Here is a 20,965-nt window from a genome sequence, read left to right on the forward strand (position 1 = left end):
AAACGTAAACCGCATTTTCGGAGTTACATTCCTCTGGTTCTCAAGCGACGTTATATATAGCTACTTTTCTACATATCCTTTTACTATATGCAACCAAAATTTCTTTGATACTGTGCAGGTTGTATTGAAGTTAGGGAATGTTATAGATTTTAAACGGGATGTAGGTAGCCACTTTTCTACATATCCTTTTTATTATATGCAACCAACATTTCTTTGATGCTGCGCAAGTTCTATAGAACAAGAGAATGCTATAGATATTAAACGGGATATAGATAGCCACTTTTCTACATATCCTTTTACTATATGCAACCAAAATTTCTTTGATACTGTGCAGGTTGTATTGAAGCTAGGGAATGTTATAGATTTTAAACAGGATGTAGGTAGCCACTTTTTTACATATCCTTTTTATTATATGCAACCAACATTTCTTTGATGCTGCGCAAGTTCTATAGAACAAGAGAATGCTATAGATATTAAACAGGATATAGATAGCCACTTTTCTAATTATCCTTTTACTATAAGCAACCAAAATTTGTATGATACTGTGTAGATTGTAGAGAAGCTAGAGGATGTTACAGACTTTAAACAGGATATAAATAGCCAGGTTTAAAGTCACTGTTATCCCTGGAGATATTAATGGATTGATTCCATTAATGACCTCAGCCGAAATAATTTCTCTAGCTATCTATTGCAAAGTAAAGACAAAACTGAAAAATTCGCTTTCACTCAAGAGTTATTGTGCTTATTAATGTACTAACAGCACAATCTTACACGTCTCACTTGTGTGATCCTAATAATTGAAAACTATGGACCCGCAGTGGCGTGGTTCCTGAGGCATCTACCTACAAATTAGGTGATCGAGTCTAATTCCCGTCGGGGAACGAATTATACCTTTGCTGTGTCCACGTTGGAATATAACTGAAAATTTCATCCAGCATCTTGGAGAAACTTGATGGTATAAGCAGACGGAGCTACATTAACTCCACCACACCTTGAACCTCATAGATATTGTCCCGAATCAGGGAGGCCACAACCTCTAATTTAAGGATTCTCAACCTTTTGCACTGGCGTACCATCATAATTAGTACTTACTGTCCAGCAGTGACTTACATACTATAGGCTGAAAACCCCTGATCTAAATGAAATGCGTAGTTTACAGTTATGGCCTGTTGGTAATAGGAGACAAATAGTAAATATAAACAAGAAGTGAAGTAAAGACTGAAAGGGGAAACGATGCAATTCCTTAGAAATTTGTGAATTTGATGTTGTTTACATAAGTAAAATGGTCTAGAATTCAACCAGAAATTCTCTATCAATATTTTCATTGACCCCTGGCTTAAATGTTTCAAAGTTTTCTCTTAATCAATCCCCGAAAGCTGTAATGATATACTTCAGGCTAGACTGACACAAGTTGCAGTAGATGATGATTTTGAAAAATGTCTATTGGCAAGCATCTTTTCGAAGAATATTTGTAAAATTTAGCGAGTTGCAATTCAAAGCAACAAGTTTCCTGAGCAGAATCTAAAGGATTATATATGTTTCTAATATTTTTTTAAAAAAAATAATAATATATATATCTTACTTTGGATTCAGAAATATACATTATTTTCAATGTTTTATTCCAAATGAATTATTTTAAATACTTAATGCATTATTATGAAACCATTATTGCATTGTTCATTTTATTGTATTATTATGTTCAATCAACGGAGACTACAGTTCTTGAACTTCAATGAATGGAATGCTTCTGGTAAATTTGTTTTTTTTTTTACACATTGGAAAACGGGGAAATATGTCTTTAACACAAGGTCACAAATTATTAATGTTACCAAAACTCATTTACATATGAATCACAGATTTGAGAAACATCATAAGTCAGTCATATGCCGAAAATGAGTTTACATGCCGTTTTGATCCTTGTCGGATAGCTACACGGTTGGATTGTGATACGTCAGAAGTCACGCTGGTAGTCAATGAAACGTCACAAATCATTGACTTACGACATTATTGACAATATTGACTTATGACGTTTCTCAAATCAGCGATTCATATTTACTCTGTCCCTGGTCAGTCCGTCCGTCTCAAAGACAAAATCTGTCAAGAACTACTTGGTGGATTACCATTAATTATGGGTAGGATGTAAAGGAACCAAGTTCTTTGATTAATGTGGTTGAAATAAACTATTTTCGGTTTTTAAGATCCTCACTATATATGAATACTAGCAATAGATAATGAGAAGCAATTTCTTGCAATCGATTAAGTGTCCTAAGAATACATTTCATCTCCTTCTTTAACTGTGTAGTAAATCCAGAAGGGGTAGAAATCTACTACAACATTCGGCATTTGTCACACTTGCCAAAAAAAAAAAAAAAAAGAAATATCAAAATTAAATAAATACAATAATATAAAACGGGTTTCAGTTCGGATCCAAGATAGGGGCTGCACTCGATCGTTTGAATTGGAATATATTGGAGTCCCCAGGCTTTTACAAGGTTTTATTTATAGAATTGGTATTGTAAGAATTCCCACATCACAACAAAAAACACATATTAATACAAAACATGTTATTAACTATAAGCAATAAAGCAAACAAAAAGTTAACACAAAAAAAACACTGAAGGAAGCCAAAAGGAGACGGACCTCGCGAGAAGACCCGAAGAGAACAAATAAAAGCGCAACCATCAAAAACCTAACATCAGTCAACCAACTAATCGCAACCTATCCTAAACCCTGGAGGCTACTATAAAGCTAAGGAGTTATCCTAATCACAACTAAACCCTAAAAGCTGCTATAAAGCTAAACAAATCACCTTAAACAACACCATACCTCATAAAACTGCTATAAGCTGAAGTTTTCTAAAACCAAATCCTTAAAAATCCTGGAGGCTGCCATAAAACTAAGAAGTTATCCAAACAAAACATTATAACCTACAAACTTTAGTCATTATAAAAATAACGTTATTATTAAAACCTTTATAAACACAAAAAGTTAATTTTATAATAAGATTGTTAAAAAAAATATCTCTCAATCCATCATTAACTCTACCCATAAACATTACATGGTGGAGGCGCCGGGTATACACATTGATACTTATTTTGTGGTATGTTCTTTTAATTGTATTTCATTATACGAGATTTGATTTTAAAAAATACGGTGAATAATTTTATTAGAAACAAAGTAATAAGCTCACACGGAATTTGATTTTCTCTCTTTCAAAATACTGTTCTTGGCTAGCAATGCACTTATCCCAACGTTGAATCCATGACTGGAAGCATTTCTAGAAGGCTTCTTTTGGAAAGGCGTTCAGCTGCTCTGTCGTCGCCCTCACAATGTCAGGAATAGTGTCCAAACGTTTTCCTTTAAGCACGGTTTGAACGTATGGGAAGATCCAAAAGTCGCATGGTGCTATATCTAGAGAGTACATCGAATGTGGAGAGACAGGAATATATTTTGGCCAAAACCTCGCGGATGAAGAGCAAGGTGTGGCACAGCGCATGATCGTGGTGAAGAAGGAAACCATTTGCCCATTTAATTGATAGGTAAAATGCTTTTCACGGACAGATACGAGATGTTTACTTCTACAGAAAGCTCTAGAATAGTCATTCGCTTGTTTGAACAAATCATTTGTGCCACTTTTTGGACATTTTAATCTGTTTTTGAGGTCGAATGACGTCTCGGTCGTTTCTCGTTTTCAACCGACTCCTTGTCGCTTTTGAAGCGCTCATATCACTTCCAAACAGTTATCAATGCCACCGCATCATCGCCATACATTACTTTTGAGATTACGTGAGCTTATTTTGATACTTTTTTGCAGCTTAGAACAAAACTTAACGTTGTCAGGCGATTGACACTCTTAACACGTCCTCACTCTCCTGACTCTGGAAGCCAATTAACATATCAGAACACATTCAAACTCGACACTGATTGTACCAAAGGTTTAGGCTACGTGGCTTACTAGTTGAAATGGATATAACATCGATACATGACACTGTGCAACTACATTCACTGTGCTTTTTTTTATGACACCTTGCATTGCATCTATGAGTAAATGTGAGTTAACGTATTAATGGATTTCGAAAATCAAGTTAAAATTAAGTGCAAAGGATAAACAACGGATGTTAAACCAATAAGAATCAAAATAAAAAAAAATCTTCAGTATGTGGCAAACAAAATATAAAGAAGTCATCATTTGAAATGAAACCACGTGATTTGTGAGCATGTATGTTGGGCGTCTTATATGTTTCTTATACTTGTGTGTATTTTGTCTTCTAAAGAAAGAAAAAACGGTTGAGAAAGCTCCAAGAGCATTTCCAGAACGAACTTTGAAAGAATTAATTTTTGTTATTAACTTCTTCAGGATTTATACCAATTGTTCTATGTACTTTATTATTATACTCATTAAACAATTCTTGTAATATATCTATCAATTTATCATTTCCTTGAGTACTAAATTTTTACCTACATATTTTGTTTAAGAGTTCTGTTAAAACGTTTTACGATATGTTGTTCTACAAAGACACAAGCTCAAAATGGAAAGCTCAAAATTAAAAAAATGAGAAATATCATCTCTCTATGACTTACGGTTCCGAGATAGGGCTCCTTAAATCTCCCGAAATCCGAACTTTTTGCCCAATATCTGAGGAACGGTCGCCAGTTGACCAGTGGCCGTCGGTTACTATTTGGTATCAAAATCTTCACCATCTTCTTAGGTATTGACCAACATTAATATGATCTCTCTATGACTTATAGTTCCCGAAAAATGGCTCCCTTAAATCTCCCGAAATTGGAACTTTTTTGGCAAATATCTCGGGAACGGTAAGAGTGACGCGAAAAAAAAAATATCAGTTTCTCAGATAGTTTTTGATACTCTATCGAATGGAGGGCTCAAAATTGAAAAAGTCACAAATAACAGGCACACATACAGGTATAGAGAATTCAGTAACGAACATTTTAAATTCGTTGTAAACAGAATTAAGTAAATAACAAAGAATATAAAATAAACAAATCATATTCACGGCCTGGATTAAAGTTAAGGTGTCAGGTTGATTACAGCCCGATTTCAAGCTATCGACAGTCAAAAAAGATAGAGAGGAAAAAGATCTAAATCAAAACAAGAGATTCTGTCATAATTGTTTGAGGTTGAGGAGATTGCCAACGCTTTAACCAACAATAATTCTTTAACAAAAACGCTATCCCAAAGATGAGTAGAGGACTTTAAAAATATACGGAATTAAATGTTTATATAAATATAAGTAAAATGAATTTATATGTTGAAGCTCCCTCGTAACTATAGCTCAGAGCAAGTGCCTTTGGCAGGAGGATCCGGGATCGACTCTTGTTGGAAGTATGTTTCGTTCGAACTCCATGTGAAGCTGAAGTCAACTTCTTATGCAGGGTGTAGCATAAATGCATGGCCAAAAGTGACGAGGTGATTGCGGACATATAAATAAGTAAAATTGTTCCTAAAAGTATGGGTCCAATGCCGCTTCGTCTCAGAGATACAGTGTGTTCAAATGTCGAATCCTTCCAATGGCCTACTACGGGAAAGTGAATCGAAATGTCCAATGGTACAGAAATAATACAATCAAGTGGAATTATGCCTGTGCAAATACATTTACACTAATATAGAGAATGAAACTGATCAACATTTGAGATTATTGGGTTGTCAGTGCTGCCAACCTGGTACAAAGTGTTATGTTTCCAAAAAAAACTAGACGTTCAAACGAACTGGGTAACATTGTCACCCAATAACATTACTTTGTGGTTTTTAACATTTAATTACTTTGTGGATTCATACGTAAGTTATTCTCATGGGCATTTATTTGTAACAACAAAATAACACTTTTATGCAAGAGTTGTAATCTATGAACCATTATTTCCTATTGTGGGAATTTAATTGACTTCACACTTGGATGCCTTGTCTTTCGAAAACGATGCGGAACCTGCTCCATGTTTAGGTACGTTTTTATGTCAACAATCATATGGTGTGTTGATGTCTAGTGCTATTTGAAAACATAACAGTTTGCACCAGGTTGGCAACACTGACAACCCAATAACCTCAGATGTTGATTAGTTTCATTCTCTATGTTGGTGCAAATGTATTTCCAAAGGAATAATTCCACTTGATTGTTTTATTCCTGTAATATTAAACATTTCCATTCACTTTCCCGTAGCGAGTCATTGGAGGCACTCGACATTTAAACATTGTACCTCCGAAACGAAGCGGCATCGGACCCATGTTTATAGGAACATTTTTACTTATTTGGATGTCCGCAATCACCTCGTCACTTTTGGCCATGCATTTATGTTACTCCCTGTATAATAAGCTGTGTGCTCAAAACGAAAATATATATCCAAAAATTAAATATATATCCTTATTTTAATATTAATATTGTTAAAAGAATACATTTCTCCATTTCGTGCATAATAAAAATTTTATGGTGCTTTAAAAAAATACTTGATAACATTTGTTTATATCATTAATAGTGTATTTTCTCTCATTCCTTGGAGCTTTTTCACCCTCGCTGTTTCTACTAAGATTTCGAGCAGGTAGGAATGTTGTAGTTCTATGGCCACTGCCTCAGGCACTAGTACGTGAGTGCGACAGGTAAAATTGAGTTGGGACAATGTGATTTACAGGACGTGCCTTCTGATAGTGGTTAATACAGAACCACTTCACACAAAATATAAAAGACAGAAATAAGAGAAGGTAGGATGACCCACTTACTTCTGTTCTGTGCTGATAGGAAATCGTTATATCTTTTTCTTTCCTTCTGAATGTCTCTCTCAAATGCTGTTCACTTTCATTTCAGGTTGACATGAAATCCAGGTTCTTTCATTTGTTTATCCTCATCTGCTTGAGTACTGGCGTCACTCCAGAAAATACAGAAGAATCGCCAGAGATTTATGGTAAGTTTTTTTTTTCCTTTAAAAAATTATTTGTTTTATATCAAGATGCAGATAAGAACAATAGAGTTTGCAGCCTGAAAAAAATATTTATGCTCTGCATCAGTTCTATATAACCGATATACTTATTAATTAGTGCTTTATAATTCAGGGTATTAACAATTTGGATAGAAGGACAATTTTATTGGTAGGTTATCTGTTCCCTGGATATTTGTTCTGTTATCCTCTGAGTGGCAGTGTTATGAGATGACTTGCTTTGTTAGAGGTTAGTGCTCAGAACGGACAGACTATACAATTATGCTCAATATACTTTACGCTAACTATACCTCTGTCTCCGTATAGCCTTTGTATAGCTCTGTCTCCGTATCCTCAGATACTTTCAAGAGATTAATAAGTTACGTATTATTTGTGCTATCCATTCATACAGCACAATACATGAATATATACTGGACATATTAGTTGGAGAAACTACTTTCTTTTTAAAATATATGAACATTAGTCATAGCTTTTCAAACTTTGACGATAAACAAAACAGGAACTTAAATAGAATATTTTTTTTTTACTTTCTGAATTTGATTACATTTCAGTACGAGACAACTGCTTTATTTTACCTTGTTCAGTTAAAAAAATGAATTTATCAATATTAGAAACTTATTTAACAAATAAAGGTTTCATCTGCTAAACCATACCTTTTAGTACAGATAATTAGAGTCTCTTTCCTATAATTGTGAGCAAAAATTAAATGTCACCATTAAAGATAATTAGTGCTGTTTCTGTTTTATATCCAGATAATTGGCGTAATTAGATAGTTTGCTTTGATACTAGTTAGTTTTCATTTACACATAAACAAACAAATAGACACATTATTCTCATTTACTTGAATGATACTTGCTGTTTTTGTACTTAGTGGCATTAGTTCATTGGGAACCAGAGTTGTAACTAGAGATTTAGGCGTCCGGGACAAAGTAGAATTCGGTGCTCCCTATACTCATCTCAACAAGATTTTTCCTTCTTCTTCTTCTTCTTCTTCTTCTTCTAAATATAAGAGAAACAGCTTTTATTGCTTTATCAAGCTGCTTGGACAGACCACTGCAACAGCCAAATGTGGTCACTATGTTTCTTGTACAAATAAGAACTGCTTTCAAGAAGTTTATTTTGAAATTTTTGTTAAACTTCACAAAACCACTTTTGGTTGGTATTAAGAATCACTTGGATAACAGTTATGGAAATTTACAGTACAACTATTAACAACGTTTCATACTACTCATAAATAATGAAATTTCAATGCATTAGAAATTATGTGCTTTTAAAATGTTTGAAATGAGTGACAGCAATTATTTCTTGTAACAATTAAAAACGATTGAAATTTTATTCTATATGTAATCACCAAACACCATTTTAGTTTCGATTCTTTTGTGATAAACAATATTTTGTGAAATGTGACGGGAATTCAGAAGGAGCCTTCTTTGCGAATTTCTCAATATTGATTGATGCAGCTGAGGAATATGTTTAATTACAGTAATTGCTTAATTCCTTAATGAATGAAAGTTCTGAATTTAAGGTTACTTATTATTAATTAACTCACTAAAATACACTAACACACATGCACACATACACACACACACACACACACATATATATATATATATATATATATATATATATATATATATATATATATATATATATAATGTGTATATATTTTGTATGTATGCAAATAGATAGAAATATCACACAAGTAGATACGAATACACTCAAAATATATCCTGGTGATACAAGTAGTTGATGTAGAAATGATCCCATTAAATTTCTTCAGATTGGAAGCATCTCATATATCCATGGAATAAAAAAAATCAGTCGTAGTGATCAGTCTAAAAAGACAAAATTCGTGAGATTAAGTTCTGACTCCTTAAGTCCCTATTCTACAATTGCTTCCAGTTCGAAAATGTTATTCTTCCCCTTGCTTACCTTCATTTTTTAACATTCCCGCACAAACAGCAGCGTGTACGTATCTCTTCACTCCTCTCATCTTCACATCTTCATTCTCACCATTGTGATTACTCCGATTGGATAGAAAAGCGGGATTAATTAACTCAACTCATCAACATCAAAACGCCGAGCACGTATTTCAGACTTTGACCGTTTCTGATTTTAGAAACTCTCCTGCGTACACTATAAGTAATTACTTGACCCTTGTACATCACATCGTCATTAAAAAAATCGTATTTAATAGCTTTTTAAAGTAATAAGTAAACACTTGTTGTAACTCTTATTGAAACTTCTGGGTTGCGAGGGGAGCGAGCAAGAAAAGTTATACGAAATGTATTTCTTTGGAAACCAACAACAATATTAATTTAATATGGCGGCGCGTCGTTTACTCTTTTCCAACATTTTTTTGCTTGCTCGTTCGGTGCCCTCTTGAGTTATCAATGCCCGAGGCAACGGCCCAGCTCCCCCCCCCCCCCCTCCGTAGCCAGTGCTCTGTTGGTAATTTCACACATTCTTTACATTTGCTTGTTGTTTCACATAGGAAAATCAGGAATTCTATCTAAAGTTAAATGACAGGATTTCATACCAAAAGTACTTAATCAAAAAAAAAAAAAGGTACAACATTAATTGTATGCCACTCAGAGATAAATTCTGTACCTGAGAGCATGAAGTGCGTAAGTCACAAATCCTTGTTTTCCAGGAAACAGCAAAAACACATATTTAAGCGCTAAATACATATTAGACATACTACATTATATACTTGGTTAATTACGTCATTAACCCGTATACAACAATACACATCCAACCATTCGTTAGAGACCTGCGAAATACAAAACTGGTTTTTAACTCATTTTCGCCAAAACTGGACTTACCCACTTCATGTTCTGAGGTACAGAATTTATCTCTGAGTGGCATACAATTAATATTGTACCGACATTTTTTGAGCAAGTACTTTTGGTGTAGTGCTTCGATATTGAATACGAGTGATGTTCACAATTAATAACATCATTCATTATCATTGAATTAATTGATTTCAATCTCAAAAAATTAATGTAATCCTGGAGCCTCAGAATGAACGAATACCATGTTACATGAAAAAATAGGACATTCTTATTTTTGGATCAAAAGATCCAATATATTTCAGGCAAAAATCTGGAGAACTACATATAATGTAGCTAAACCCGAACTATCAGTTAACTCTGCATGATGTACTTATTTCGTAGAAAATACGAAAACCCCATTTAGGGGACGTTCATAAATTTTGTGACACCTGATCCTACAAACTAATTATTGACCAAGATGACAATCTTTTGATCCATTTTTTTCTTTTATACAAAATTTACCCTGATTCATTTTCTTAGTGTTTAATTGAATTCATTCCCTTGCTCCTGGCTAATTTTAGCAAGGAAGAATAGATAATATTCTTATCTCGAAGAAAGTATGCACCATATTCAATGAAAAATCGAATTCTTTCAAAAACATATCAGAGAACCTACCTTTTAGTTTGAGGCAAACTCAAAAGCCTTGTTGTTGATCGATTTCAACCCCAAGTGGTGGAGATGAGGAGAAAACCTCAAATAAATATTCTCCATATTGTTCTTAAAGCGTAAAATCTTTTTTTCCACAGGAGTTATGATCAGAAACAGGTTTATTATCACGGAGTGTGTATGTGGCTTTGATGCCCTTTTACTTAATAATTCTTCACGCATTTCACACACAATAATGAGTATCGTACAAAACAAAACTAAACTTTATTACAATTGAGCACTAAGTAATACGCTTAACATAGAAACACAGAAATCCACGTCGATTCAAATATTAGAATATTCTTTACGCTAGCTTTGTGTGGTGATAATATATGAAACTATTCTTTTTTTGGATATAGTATACAACAGTTCCTCATCATTTCCCTAGGATTCACGAAGTTCAGTCTTTTACGGATTATTCATTGAGGACCTAGGAACTTGAAAATGGGGTAACAAAGCGACTTTCATTTACCTATCGATTGATACGAAAATAAAAAAGAACGAACCTGTATTCACCTTTGTTGTTTTTCTTACGTATTGTTTTTCTTCACGACTGCTGATGTTCAAATGTCTGAGGTGTACGGAGTAGTACTAGGTCAAGCGTGATTGCTTAGAGGTGTTTGCAGACAGAAAAGAAGGTTTGGGGGTCATTCCGTACAGGTTTTCGTGAAGACCTGTACATACCCGTTACTTTATGTGTGCCTCTGTAGTGCCCTTGTACTTTATATTTCACTATGTGTGTGTATGTGGAGGGGGGACTAGAACGCATATTGCATGTCTCGTGCTCGTGGATAGTCTCGTGCTGTTGCATTACGTACAAACGTGATGGTATTTCATGTAGAAGTTGTAATAGCACACATAAGAAACGCAGATCACGGTGTACTCATACTGCATATTCCAGTGTGAGTACAACATGATCTGGGTTTCTTCTGTGTTCTATTACCAATTGTACATGACATACCACCATTTCTGTACGTGGTGCAAGAGTAAGAACTATCCTCGATTACGGAACACGATGAGGAACTGTTGTATACTATTACCATTTTTTTTAAATTATTAAAGAGTTTAGTTGAGCAACGAAAACTTCCTTGATAAAGGGTATCCTGTAAAGAATGCAACCTATTAAATGCCCGCCATTTCTGTTCTCGTAAGTTGGCAGCACTGAACGTTACACGATTTTCATGTGTTGTTTCTGTGGTTGGTAGCCACGGAGCTCCGAATAGTGCATGAGTTCCACGGAGATTGCAGTCTCTGCATACCATCCAGTACATTTGTAACAAGTTTTCACTATGACAACACACTTTTCGGTAATGAAGCGCCTATCTGTACAGAAAACAGATGACGATCATGAGCTATTTTGCGCTCGGTGACTACTAAACGCAAAGAGTACACATGAAAATCATGCAACATTCAGTGGTACCAGGTTACTAGAACAAAAATGGCGAGCATTTCAAATAGTGACTGAGGGTAGGCTATGCCACCACGTATTTCACCAGGCGCTAACGACGAGATGCGGCCTGTTGGCATTTTTGAGGGAACGGTATCGTTTACCATACGGTCCGTATTTCCTCACTCATTGAAAAGTACAAATTCTTGTGCGCAAATTGCACCTTCAAGGTTTCTCCCTCGACCTCAATATTCTAATAAGCAAGGAACTCCGGTCTCACACACAAGGAGTGTGAAACGCCCACTGCGCGACAAGACCGGTGTCCTAAGTGTCTACCAGTTAACTACTGGTAGAGACGGTCCGGTTAGCGAATCAGGCTCTCCCATGCTCTGCAGGCATGGTGCCCGAGCGTTAAGATAAGTTCACCTCCCACCTATGCTCGCTGTTACCCAGATTCCTGGATAAGTTCACATAAAGTACCGAATCTCATGGTATGGCCACAGCTCGACAAAGACCAATACAATCCCGGAGCCCCAGGCATGCCCGAGGAAGCTTGTCCAATTCCGGTCCCGCCTACCTTTATACTTTTACTCGCTACCACCTTTCGCGTATACGTTGAGATACTCCCGGATCTCATCCTAGATCCAATGGTACATGTTAAGCCAACATTTGAGTTTAATGCCAGTCGCTTATCCTGTAGGGCTTCTTCCTTTCTACTGGGATCAGAAAACAGTAATATATAATGAGAAACGGTTTTCAACGATCATTTAAGCGTCTTTAGAGTATGATCTATTTCCACTTTAATATTCCATATCGCGCAATATAAATCAAACTCCTTCACGCAGTGTACACTTCACACTACTACTTGTTTTTCTTAATACATCAGCACATAGTTTCGGTATTATTAATAGTCGAACACTCTGGAAAGATCAATATATCCGAAAGCACAAAATTTCGGAAACTGTAAAAGAACGAAGAATCATCTAAATTCTAGTTGTCACAAACTCAGGAAAGGAAAGAGAAAATCTCAAACAAGAACGTTACCTGTGTTCATATATATTGAGTGAGAGACTGTGTTACCTGAGGACACGAAAATCCAATACCTGCATCTATTGTTGAAAAGAATAATAAACTTTTAAATATTTGAGGTTGTTGTTGCAAATCAATACAGCACAACTACTGGATATTTAAGTTCTCTTATTTCGAAGTAGAAGCTTGGACCAAAGGCGGATTTCCCAACTATAATTGAAAGTAGTGATGTCAGAATGTACAGCTCGTGAAAGAGTTGTTTTTTCACATTGTACATAACGTGAAAATTGAAGCTGGAATATTTTAGTGGCTCAACAATGAAAGTTCCTTTCTCTCTCCATCCCCCACTCAAAAACTTGTTGTCATGGTAACCGATTTTTATCTAATATTTTCTGATTTGTACTGTAGGCTAATAGCAGTGTTTTCTTTAGCTATACCACGTTTAGAGTGTGTTTGTGCATACGTTCAAAAATCATTATTGCTCTCCTCACTGATCTATTGGCTAGCGATGTACTGATCTTTAGTGCACGAGGTGCAGGGTTCGATTCGTGGCGGAATAGCATCCAACGACCTACAGTGGCTAATATCCCACTTTAAGCTGTAGATATTTCTCTACATAGCATTGCTATTGACAAAAACTTGGTCAAATCAATCAACATTAACTAATTCTATGCTCTATGGAACTCGGAGGTTCAATGCCGCGTTTACGAAAGCTCTCCTTTGACTCCTGTCCTCAGCCAACTGAATCCAGTTTTTACTTTTATTCCAATTTCTGCTAGATCCATCTTTATATTATCTTTCCATCTGTCGCTATGTTTTCCTAATGGTCGTTTTCCTATTGAACAGGATGAGATTGTTAGCCATACGCCAAACCTCAAAGCTGGGGGACCACCCCTTGTCGTGTGTTCGCGACTGCTTATTCAATATATTCGCAGCTAACCTGTATATCTAGAGGTCTTCTCCTCGATTTGCAATCTGAGAACGCACCGTGTCATGGTGACAGGAACCCACATTACACAGAATCATTTAACACATAATGATTTAAACATACTGCTTCATTAATAAATTACCTCAGATTCCAAAACTTCTGCTACTAGCCTTTCATCGATTTCCTCGTTTTCACGTAGGAATTTCCATCTCTAATATCCTTCCATTGATTTACGGAATTCCTTTCTTTTTGTATTTTACCACCTATATCACCTACACTATAATGAGATAACTTTTTGTCAAAAATTGTCTTAAGCAGATTGTTTTTCTTCCTCTTTATTATTTACTATTTATGTTATTTCATCCAAACCACACTTGTGAGATGTCATTAACTACAGCGAATGTCTTCGTTGTCTGTTGGGTGCAGGGATGTCCGGTTATTTAGGAGAGTAACTGTGTTGTGACACAGTAATCAAGCATCTATCTGGGTAGAAATTGCATTAGGGAATTTAACTTTCTCCGACCTCCGTAATTTTTGTTTTTTTTTTTGTTTTTTTTTTTTTTGGACGTGTGCAGTCCCATTCGCTAACAGTATGCAACCAAGGAAAGGAAAAAAGCTACATTCTAAAAAAAAAAAATAAAAATTAACGGGGTTTCAGTGATTGATAGACATCGTCCCATTCTACTGAGATGAAGTCATCCAGGTGTACTTGAGTTGTTGAATTGATTTTAAGTTTAACGGACCGTTCAGCAGCGAGGCTGTATGAGACGTGGACCTACTGATTAACGTGGAATCCGAACCACATGAGCTCCCGCCGGGAATGGAACCCGGGTCTTCCACGCCAAAGGCGCGTACGCTAACCGCTTAGCCACGAAGGAGCTCCTAGATGCACTTGAGTAGCCAATACTTTCACCTGACTCATTCCTATTAAGGCTGATTCACACACAGTGTTTCGTGTCGTGCAGCTGCAGATGGATTGCAAGGAGGAAACCTTCGTGTCACTTCGTATGCTCCGAAGAAAGTCAAAGGATCGCGGCCGACGCCGCAGCGGCGATCGCGACTGTTTCTCTTCAAGCCGGCCTGTCAGGACATGGCATGTGACATTCCTATCTCTACAAGAAATAGGGGAGTAGTTAACGATGATGTAAAAATAATTGAAAATGACTGATATTAATGTCAAAAATTATCTGGGTCATGTATATGAATTCTGACACTCAGCTTCCAAGTCCAAGTTCAGCTCTCAGTTTGGATAAGACACATGTAGCAACCCTGGATGGGATCGGAAGCGGGTGACATAAATGAAAATAATTAAAAATGACACATATTAGTGTCGAAATCATAGTTTTCAGAATTGCTAAGATGAATGCTGACACTTCCAAGGTTGTTAAGTCCAGTTCAACCCCATCGTCACGATAGATGAGAAGAGATGAAAAATAAAATAACGAAAAATGCCCAGGAGTAGTGTCGAATCCATAGCTTTCGGGGACGGGAAAACGACTGATCCTTAAAAATAACTTCTGGAACAGAGTATCTAGGTCCAGGTAAGCTTTTATGATGCCACTTCGATTCAAGTTTCAGTTCTATGAGGGTAGAAGGTTCCAAAATTTATGCCAAAAGAAAAGTACCTTATGGATAATTATCATTACACTTTCGTTGAAGAGCTTCTTCGTGGCTAAGTGGTTAGCGTACGCTCCTTTGGCATGGAAGACCCGGGTTCGATTCCCGGCGGGAAATCATGTGGTTCGGATTCCAAGTTAATCAGTAGGTAACGTCTCATATAGACTCGCTTTTGAAAGGGACGTTATATTCAAAATCAACTCACCTCAACTTTCATTGAAATGTGCATCCTAAGAGGTATGGGCAGTGGCGTATTTACGATTTTGTTTCAGAGGGGGCTTTGCTAACTTTCGGGGGGGGCTTTGCCTGAAAATGTGAAAATTTTGCAAGATATTTCATATACTTTACTATAATAAGTAAGATTTCGTGGAGGCTTAAGCCCGGAAACCCCCCCTAAATACGTCACTGGGTATGGGGATTCAAATATTTCTTTCCCCGTGCGAGGAACGTGTATTTCAGCACATATTTAAATTTATGTTTGTAAAGTTCAGCATAGCTCTGGAACGCCTGCAGCATTTTAAGCAAGCTTGGTGCATATATTACTTAGAGTCTGAGGACGAATACTGTCAGATGGTCTAGCCCACCTACGGGATGGGATGATATATAAAATGATCGAAAACGACCGATATTACTGTCGAACTCATATCTTTTTCTGACATGATTAGTGACACCTACGGCTATACACTACAGGTGTAGTTTAAGTCCAAATTCAGTTCCTTTAGCACTCTTGAGAGGAATGAAATATTGGGATATATAAATAACCAAAATTGACCAATATTAGTGTCAAATCCTTCGTTTTCCGGGTCTCTAACCTTTCGGATGGCATTTAGGTCCAACTTTGGACTCCAGTGGGTGTAAATACCATAGCACACCTAGAGGGGAGTAGGAGGAATGAAACGTAAAACTTATCAAAAACGATCGATATTAGTATCGAATCCATAGTTTTTGAGGTCGCTGGGATGAATAGTGACGCCGTTGCTGCTTAACTCGGTTCAGCACCCATTAGCACCTTTGGGGAGAAATTTTGACATGTAAAAATAATTGAAACGACTGATATTAGTGTAAAAACCATAATTTTTGGATACCTAAGTTCATTGGTGACAATTCCAGATGCTCTTGAGGTCCAAGTGTATCCACCAGTGGAAGTAAGACCGCTAGCAACCCTATGCGGTCGTGAGAAGTAAGGAACGTGTAAAAATAATTGAACGTGACCTACATCAGCATCAAATCCACAGTTTTTGGGGTCCCTGAAACGAATAGTGACACTACAATGCGATTTAATTTAACGTTTGGTCCCCGTTAGCAAGATAGAGAGTGGAAAGTGGGAATGTAAAAATAATCGAAAACTACCGATATTAGTGTCAGTTTTCCAAAATCACCGGTTTGGTTTCTAATATATAGTTTTCGGAGTCTCTGAGATAAATGGTTACACTTCTGACGCAGTTCAAGTCCAACTTTAACTCTCATCGTAATGGAGGGCAGGCAAAAAAAATAATAACATACCCGAAATTATCGCTTTTCTATATGTAGGGGTCATGAAACGAGTAAATTCGCTGAAATTTCGAATTTGATTTTTCTTGTGACCACCATAGTTTTCTTGTTCCTATTATCGCTCGAAAATGTGAAAAGTGCTTAGAGCAAAGTTTTATGAGATCTTGTTTTATCGTCTGAGATAAGCATATATGAAAAATAAATAAATAAAACCTTGGGCGTAGATGAGGTTGAAAGTTGACTGCAAAAGTTCAATAAGCCGGGTTGAGAAATATGTAAATTGAATAGATCTCTTACCTTAAGTATGTTTCTCGTTTCATGCAAGTTAATAACATTTAAGTTTATCAATAATGAGTTCTAAAACAAAGTGTATAACAACCATGTTGTTTGCTGGAAACTAACAAATCATATTCAAAACCTTGCATTTCATTTTGCATTTCATGTTCCCTCTGAGGGAATACCAAGAGGAAGTATCATCAATGTCTCTCTTTAGTGTCCAAGCGAAAGAGAAGGGGTAAAGATAACACAAAATAACTGTAAATCAATCGACGTCAATATGCGAGCAATTCTCCCATATAAACAGACGCAATTCCTCCTTTCCATACTACTTCACCGAAGACCAAATTCGCTTTGATTGCCTTTTAATTAGTCCTCAAATAGAATTAGGCAAGGTTGGACGAACGGAAGCCAGATTGGTTGCATCTAGTGTATATGCGAGCAGCCTTCTGGCCAAATCTATGAATGGAAGCCACGAAACTATAATGTCAGAAATAAATGCTAAGAAATAAATAACGCGACTATTTTACGGAACAATTAATCGTAATACTATATTCTCAAACAAACAAAAAAATGTAAAGGCAAATTTTACCTGTGACAATTTTAAATGTATTTATTAAGATCACGAAAGTGGGATTCATAATATTGAAATGTTAGTAATGGGTGTCCCAAAATTCGCTCAAGCTATGAATTTTGCGTCATTTGTGCGGTAAGGTGTTTTTAGTGAAAAAAAAAAAGATAGCGTGACAGCTGATAGTTCAGAGTTATTAAAAATGAAGCGCTACACGAAATAACAACGTTTCATTGTTGAGCAATATCTTTAAAATAATGAAGGTTTTGGCAGCTACAGTTCGCAATTTTCCTACAAAATATTGCCGGAATAGTGATTTAACTTCATCAACTGCAAAAATATTAATTTAAAAATGTAAGGCGACTGGGTAAATTTGTGACCTTAGACTCTCTGACAGTCCTTCAACAAGTCGTGTAACACAAAACATCGAAGCAGTTCGTAAGACTGTCGCTGTTTGGTACGGATTTTGGGCTGAAGACATCATTGGACCATTCTCCAAAATACTAGTGGTCAGGCAATAACAGTTAATGGTACTCGCTATCGCAACATGATAAGCCAATTTTTTGAGCCTAAATTGCAAAATATGGTTGTGGAAGACATTTGGCTTCAACAAGACGGTGCCACATGTCATACAACCCGAGAAACATATATGAAATGAAATGAAATCTTTAAGTTTTACGTTTTACGTTTATGCCGGTTAGGCTAAAGGAGACGGTGATGATGAGAGATGAGTGAAATGGTGGAATGAAGAAAGTGGGAGGAAACGGGAGAACCCCGAGAAAACCCACGAGCACGGTGTTTGTCCACCACAAAGTCCACACGGCGCGAACTGGGATCGAACCAGGGACCCCAAGCACCGGAGGTGAACACTCTACCACTGAGCCACCGCGCCCCCCAACCCGAGAAACAATTTAATTGCTACATGAGTTATTTCTTGGCCTTGTAATTTCCTGTTTTGGTGATCATAATTTGCTGCCCAGGTCATGCGATTAACCGCCGTTGGAATGTTTACTTTTTCTAAAAAAAAAAATACCTAAGATTTATGCCAACAATTCCACGACCACTCGCCCAAGATTTGAAGAAGGAAATTGAGCACTGTATCAACGAAATTCAGTCATATTTATGCAAAATGTTCATCGAAAATTTTAACAAAAGAGTGTGTATGTGATAGCAAAGGCGTAGAGGCCATTTAACCGGTATGCTATTACATACATAAAATTATGGTGTATACTTTGTGAATCAGTAAAGAATTTATAATATTTTATTATAAACCTGTGTTTTCTATCAAAATTACTTCTCGCGTGAACTTGGGACACGCGTTACATATGTCCGTATGTACTCACATCTGTCCGTTACTACTCACGATAACTCTTGAACAGCTGTAAATTTTTGAATTCTGCTTTTTAAATGTAGTACAGTTTTCACATCTCGCCGGTAGATGGAGGCAAACGTCCTCATCCATCAGATAAAATTAAAACTTTCAGTGCGTGATTCTTTTCACTGTCTACCAGAGTCCATAAACTTAAGAATATACAATTTTGTTTCAATACCTCTCTAGTGCCTCTTGTTTAAAACATGGGATGTGACAAGTAAGCCGAGTTTACATAAACTGAGCGTACAAATTGTGATTAAATTTATGACATCACTTTCTTTTCCAACCGTTGTGAAAACAATGACGGCATGGGTCATGGGTCACTGGATCATCTGGATCACTTAGGTCAAGGTTTTTGCCCGAGTCACCCCAGCCTGAGTCAAGTTCATTGTTCGATTCTTCCAAACCTGGGTAAAGTTTTTTGTCCACTTCACCCGAGACTGGATACAGTGTTTTTTTTTTCGAGTTACCGGAGACTGGGTCATTCTTTTTGTCTCAATCACCTGAGCCTAGATCAAGTTCTTGCCCGAGTCACCCTAACTTCAGTCAAGTTTTCTGTCATCCGCCTGAGCTGGATCAAAGTATTAACTGAGTCACCTTAGTTTGGGTCAAGTTTGTTGTCCGAGTCTCCCTAGCATGAGTCAAGTTTCGTTCGTGTCACCCTAACTTGGGTGAAGTTTATTGTCAGAGTCACCTCAGCTGGATCAAGGTATTGACTGAGTAACCTCAGCTTGGGTAAAGTTTCTTGTCTGAGTCAGCCTGACATGGGTTATTTTTTCTCCGAGTCATCCTAGACTGAGACAAGTTTATTTACCTGAATCGCCAAAGCCTGGGTCGTTTATATTTCCTAGTTACACTAACTTGCGTCAACTATTTTGTCCGAGTCACCCAAGCTTAGGTCAAGTTCTTTGTCCGAATCACATAACCGTGGGTGAAGTTTTGTCCGAGACACCAAAGACTGGATCACTCTTCTCAGATTCGGCGACCCTATAGCAATTACTCAAGTTCAAATGTTCAGGTGTTTGATTTCCGATGTCTTAATCAATGTGTTGAGTATTTTGGTATCATGTATTGGATATTTAAAATATAATTTTATTTTTTCGCCTTCCAACTCTAGAAAATTATACAGTGGTATTGAACAGTCTAAACTTGATAATTTAACAAAACACTGTTTGGGCTCAATACCATTGTTCACATTCAATTCGACAGATCTTTGTTTAGTAGTTTGAAAACCTTGCTAGCTTGACTTTCACCTATTCGTACGAAAAATACGTAGCTCTGATTATCATGCACTTATATTACCTGACCAGCCAATGAGTGCGGGTGGCCGGTTTTGGAACTAAAATGCAGGCAGCAGTATTTCTAACCAAATTACTTGTAATCAATCTATCACAGTTCTTTTTGTTCTGTTCTAGTAAATCACTTCATTCGTATGCTTAAGTCAGGGGCAGATTCAGGGGGCGGGGCGATCGGGCAATTGCCCCCCCCCCCCCCCACAGAATAGGATATTTTTATTTTAAAAATAAAACCTAAGAAGTTTCACCTTTGTATTATAAATGTAAAGTAAAACCTAAAATAGGTAGGCCTTACTTTTTTTGTTTTACGTTGCAGAAGTCAAATAAAGCAATAAATTGCAAGAAATTACTTACATTGACGTTCTTGCTCAAAAAAATGTCCACCTTCGAAATCGCAGGTGGCCATTTCTGTTCTAGAATTGCAGACAATAGCTACTTCTCCGTTTCTAAAGTTGTTTTATTTTTTTGCAATACACTCTTACCTTGATTTGACTTCGAACGGCCGCCCCCCAAACATTCAGCCTGGATCCGCCCCTGGCTCAAGTTAAGACAAAAAGTTTCAAAAGTTATTGAAGTTA

At 36.6% G+C, this 20,965-nt stretch overlaps 1 protein-coding gene across 1 annotated transcript in view; it reads left to right on the top strand.

Annotated features, from left to right (window-relative positions):
* Positions 1 to 20,965, top strand: part of LOC145687882 (uncharacterized) — a 208,523-nt gene that overhangs the window by 112,536 nt on the left and 75,022 nt on the right. The window contains exon 2 of the mRNA XM_081761399.1: positions 6,813 to 6,909. Within this exon, the coding sequence (XP_081617525.1) occupies positions 6,813 to 6,909 (97 nt within the window). The remainder of the gene's footprint in view (positions 1 to 6,812; positions 6,910 to 20,965) is intronic.

This window comes from Thermobia domestica, chromosome 6 (assembly GCF_964235325.1).
Source record: "Thermobia domestica chromosome 6, izTheDome1.hap1.1, whole genome shotgun sequence".
In the NCBI taxonomy this organism is placed as follows: Eukaryota; Metazoa; Arthropoda; class Insecta; order Zygentoma; family Lepismatidae; genus Thermobia; species Thermobia domestica.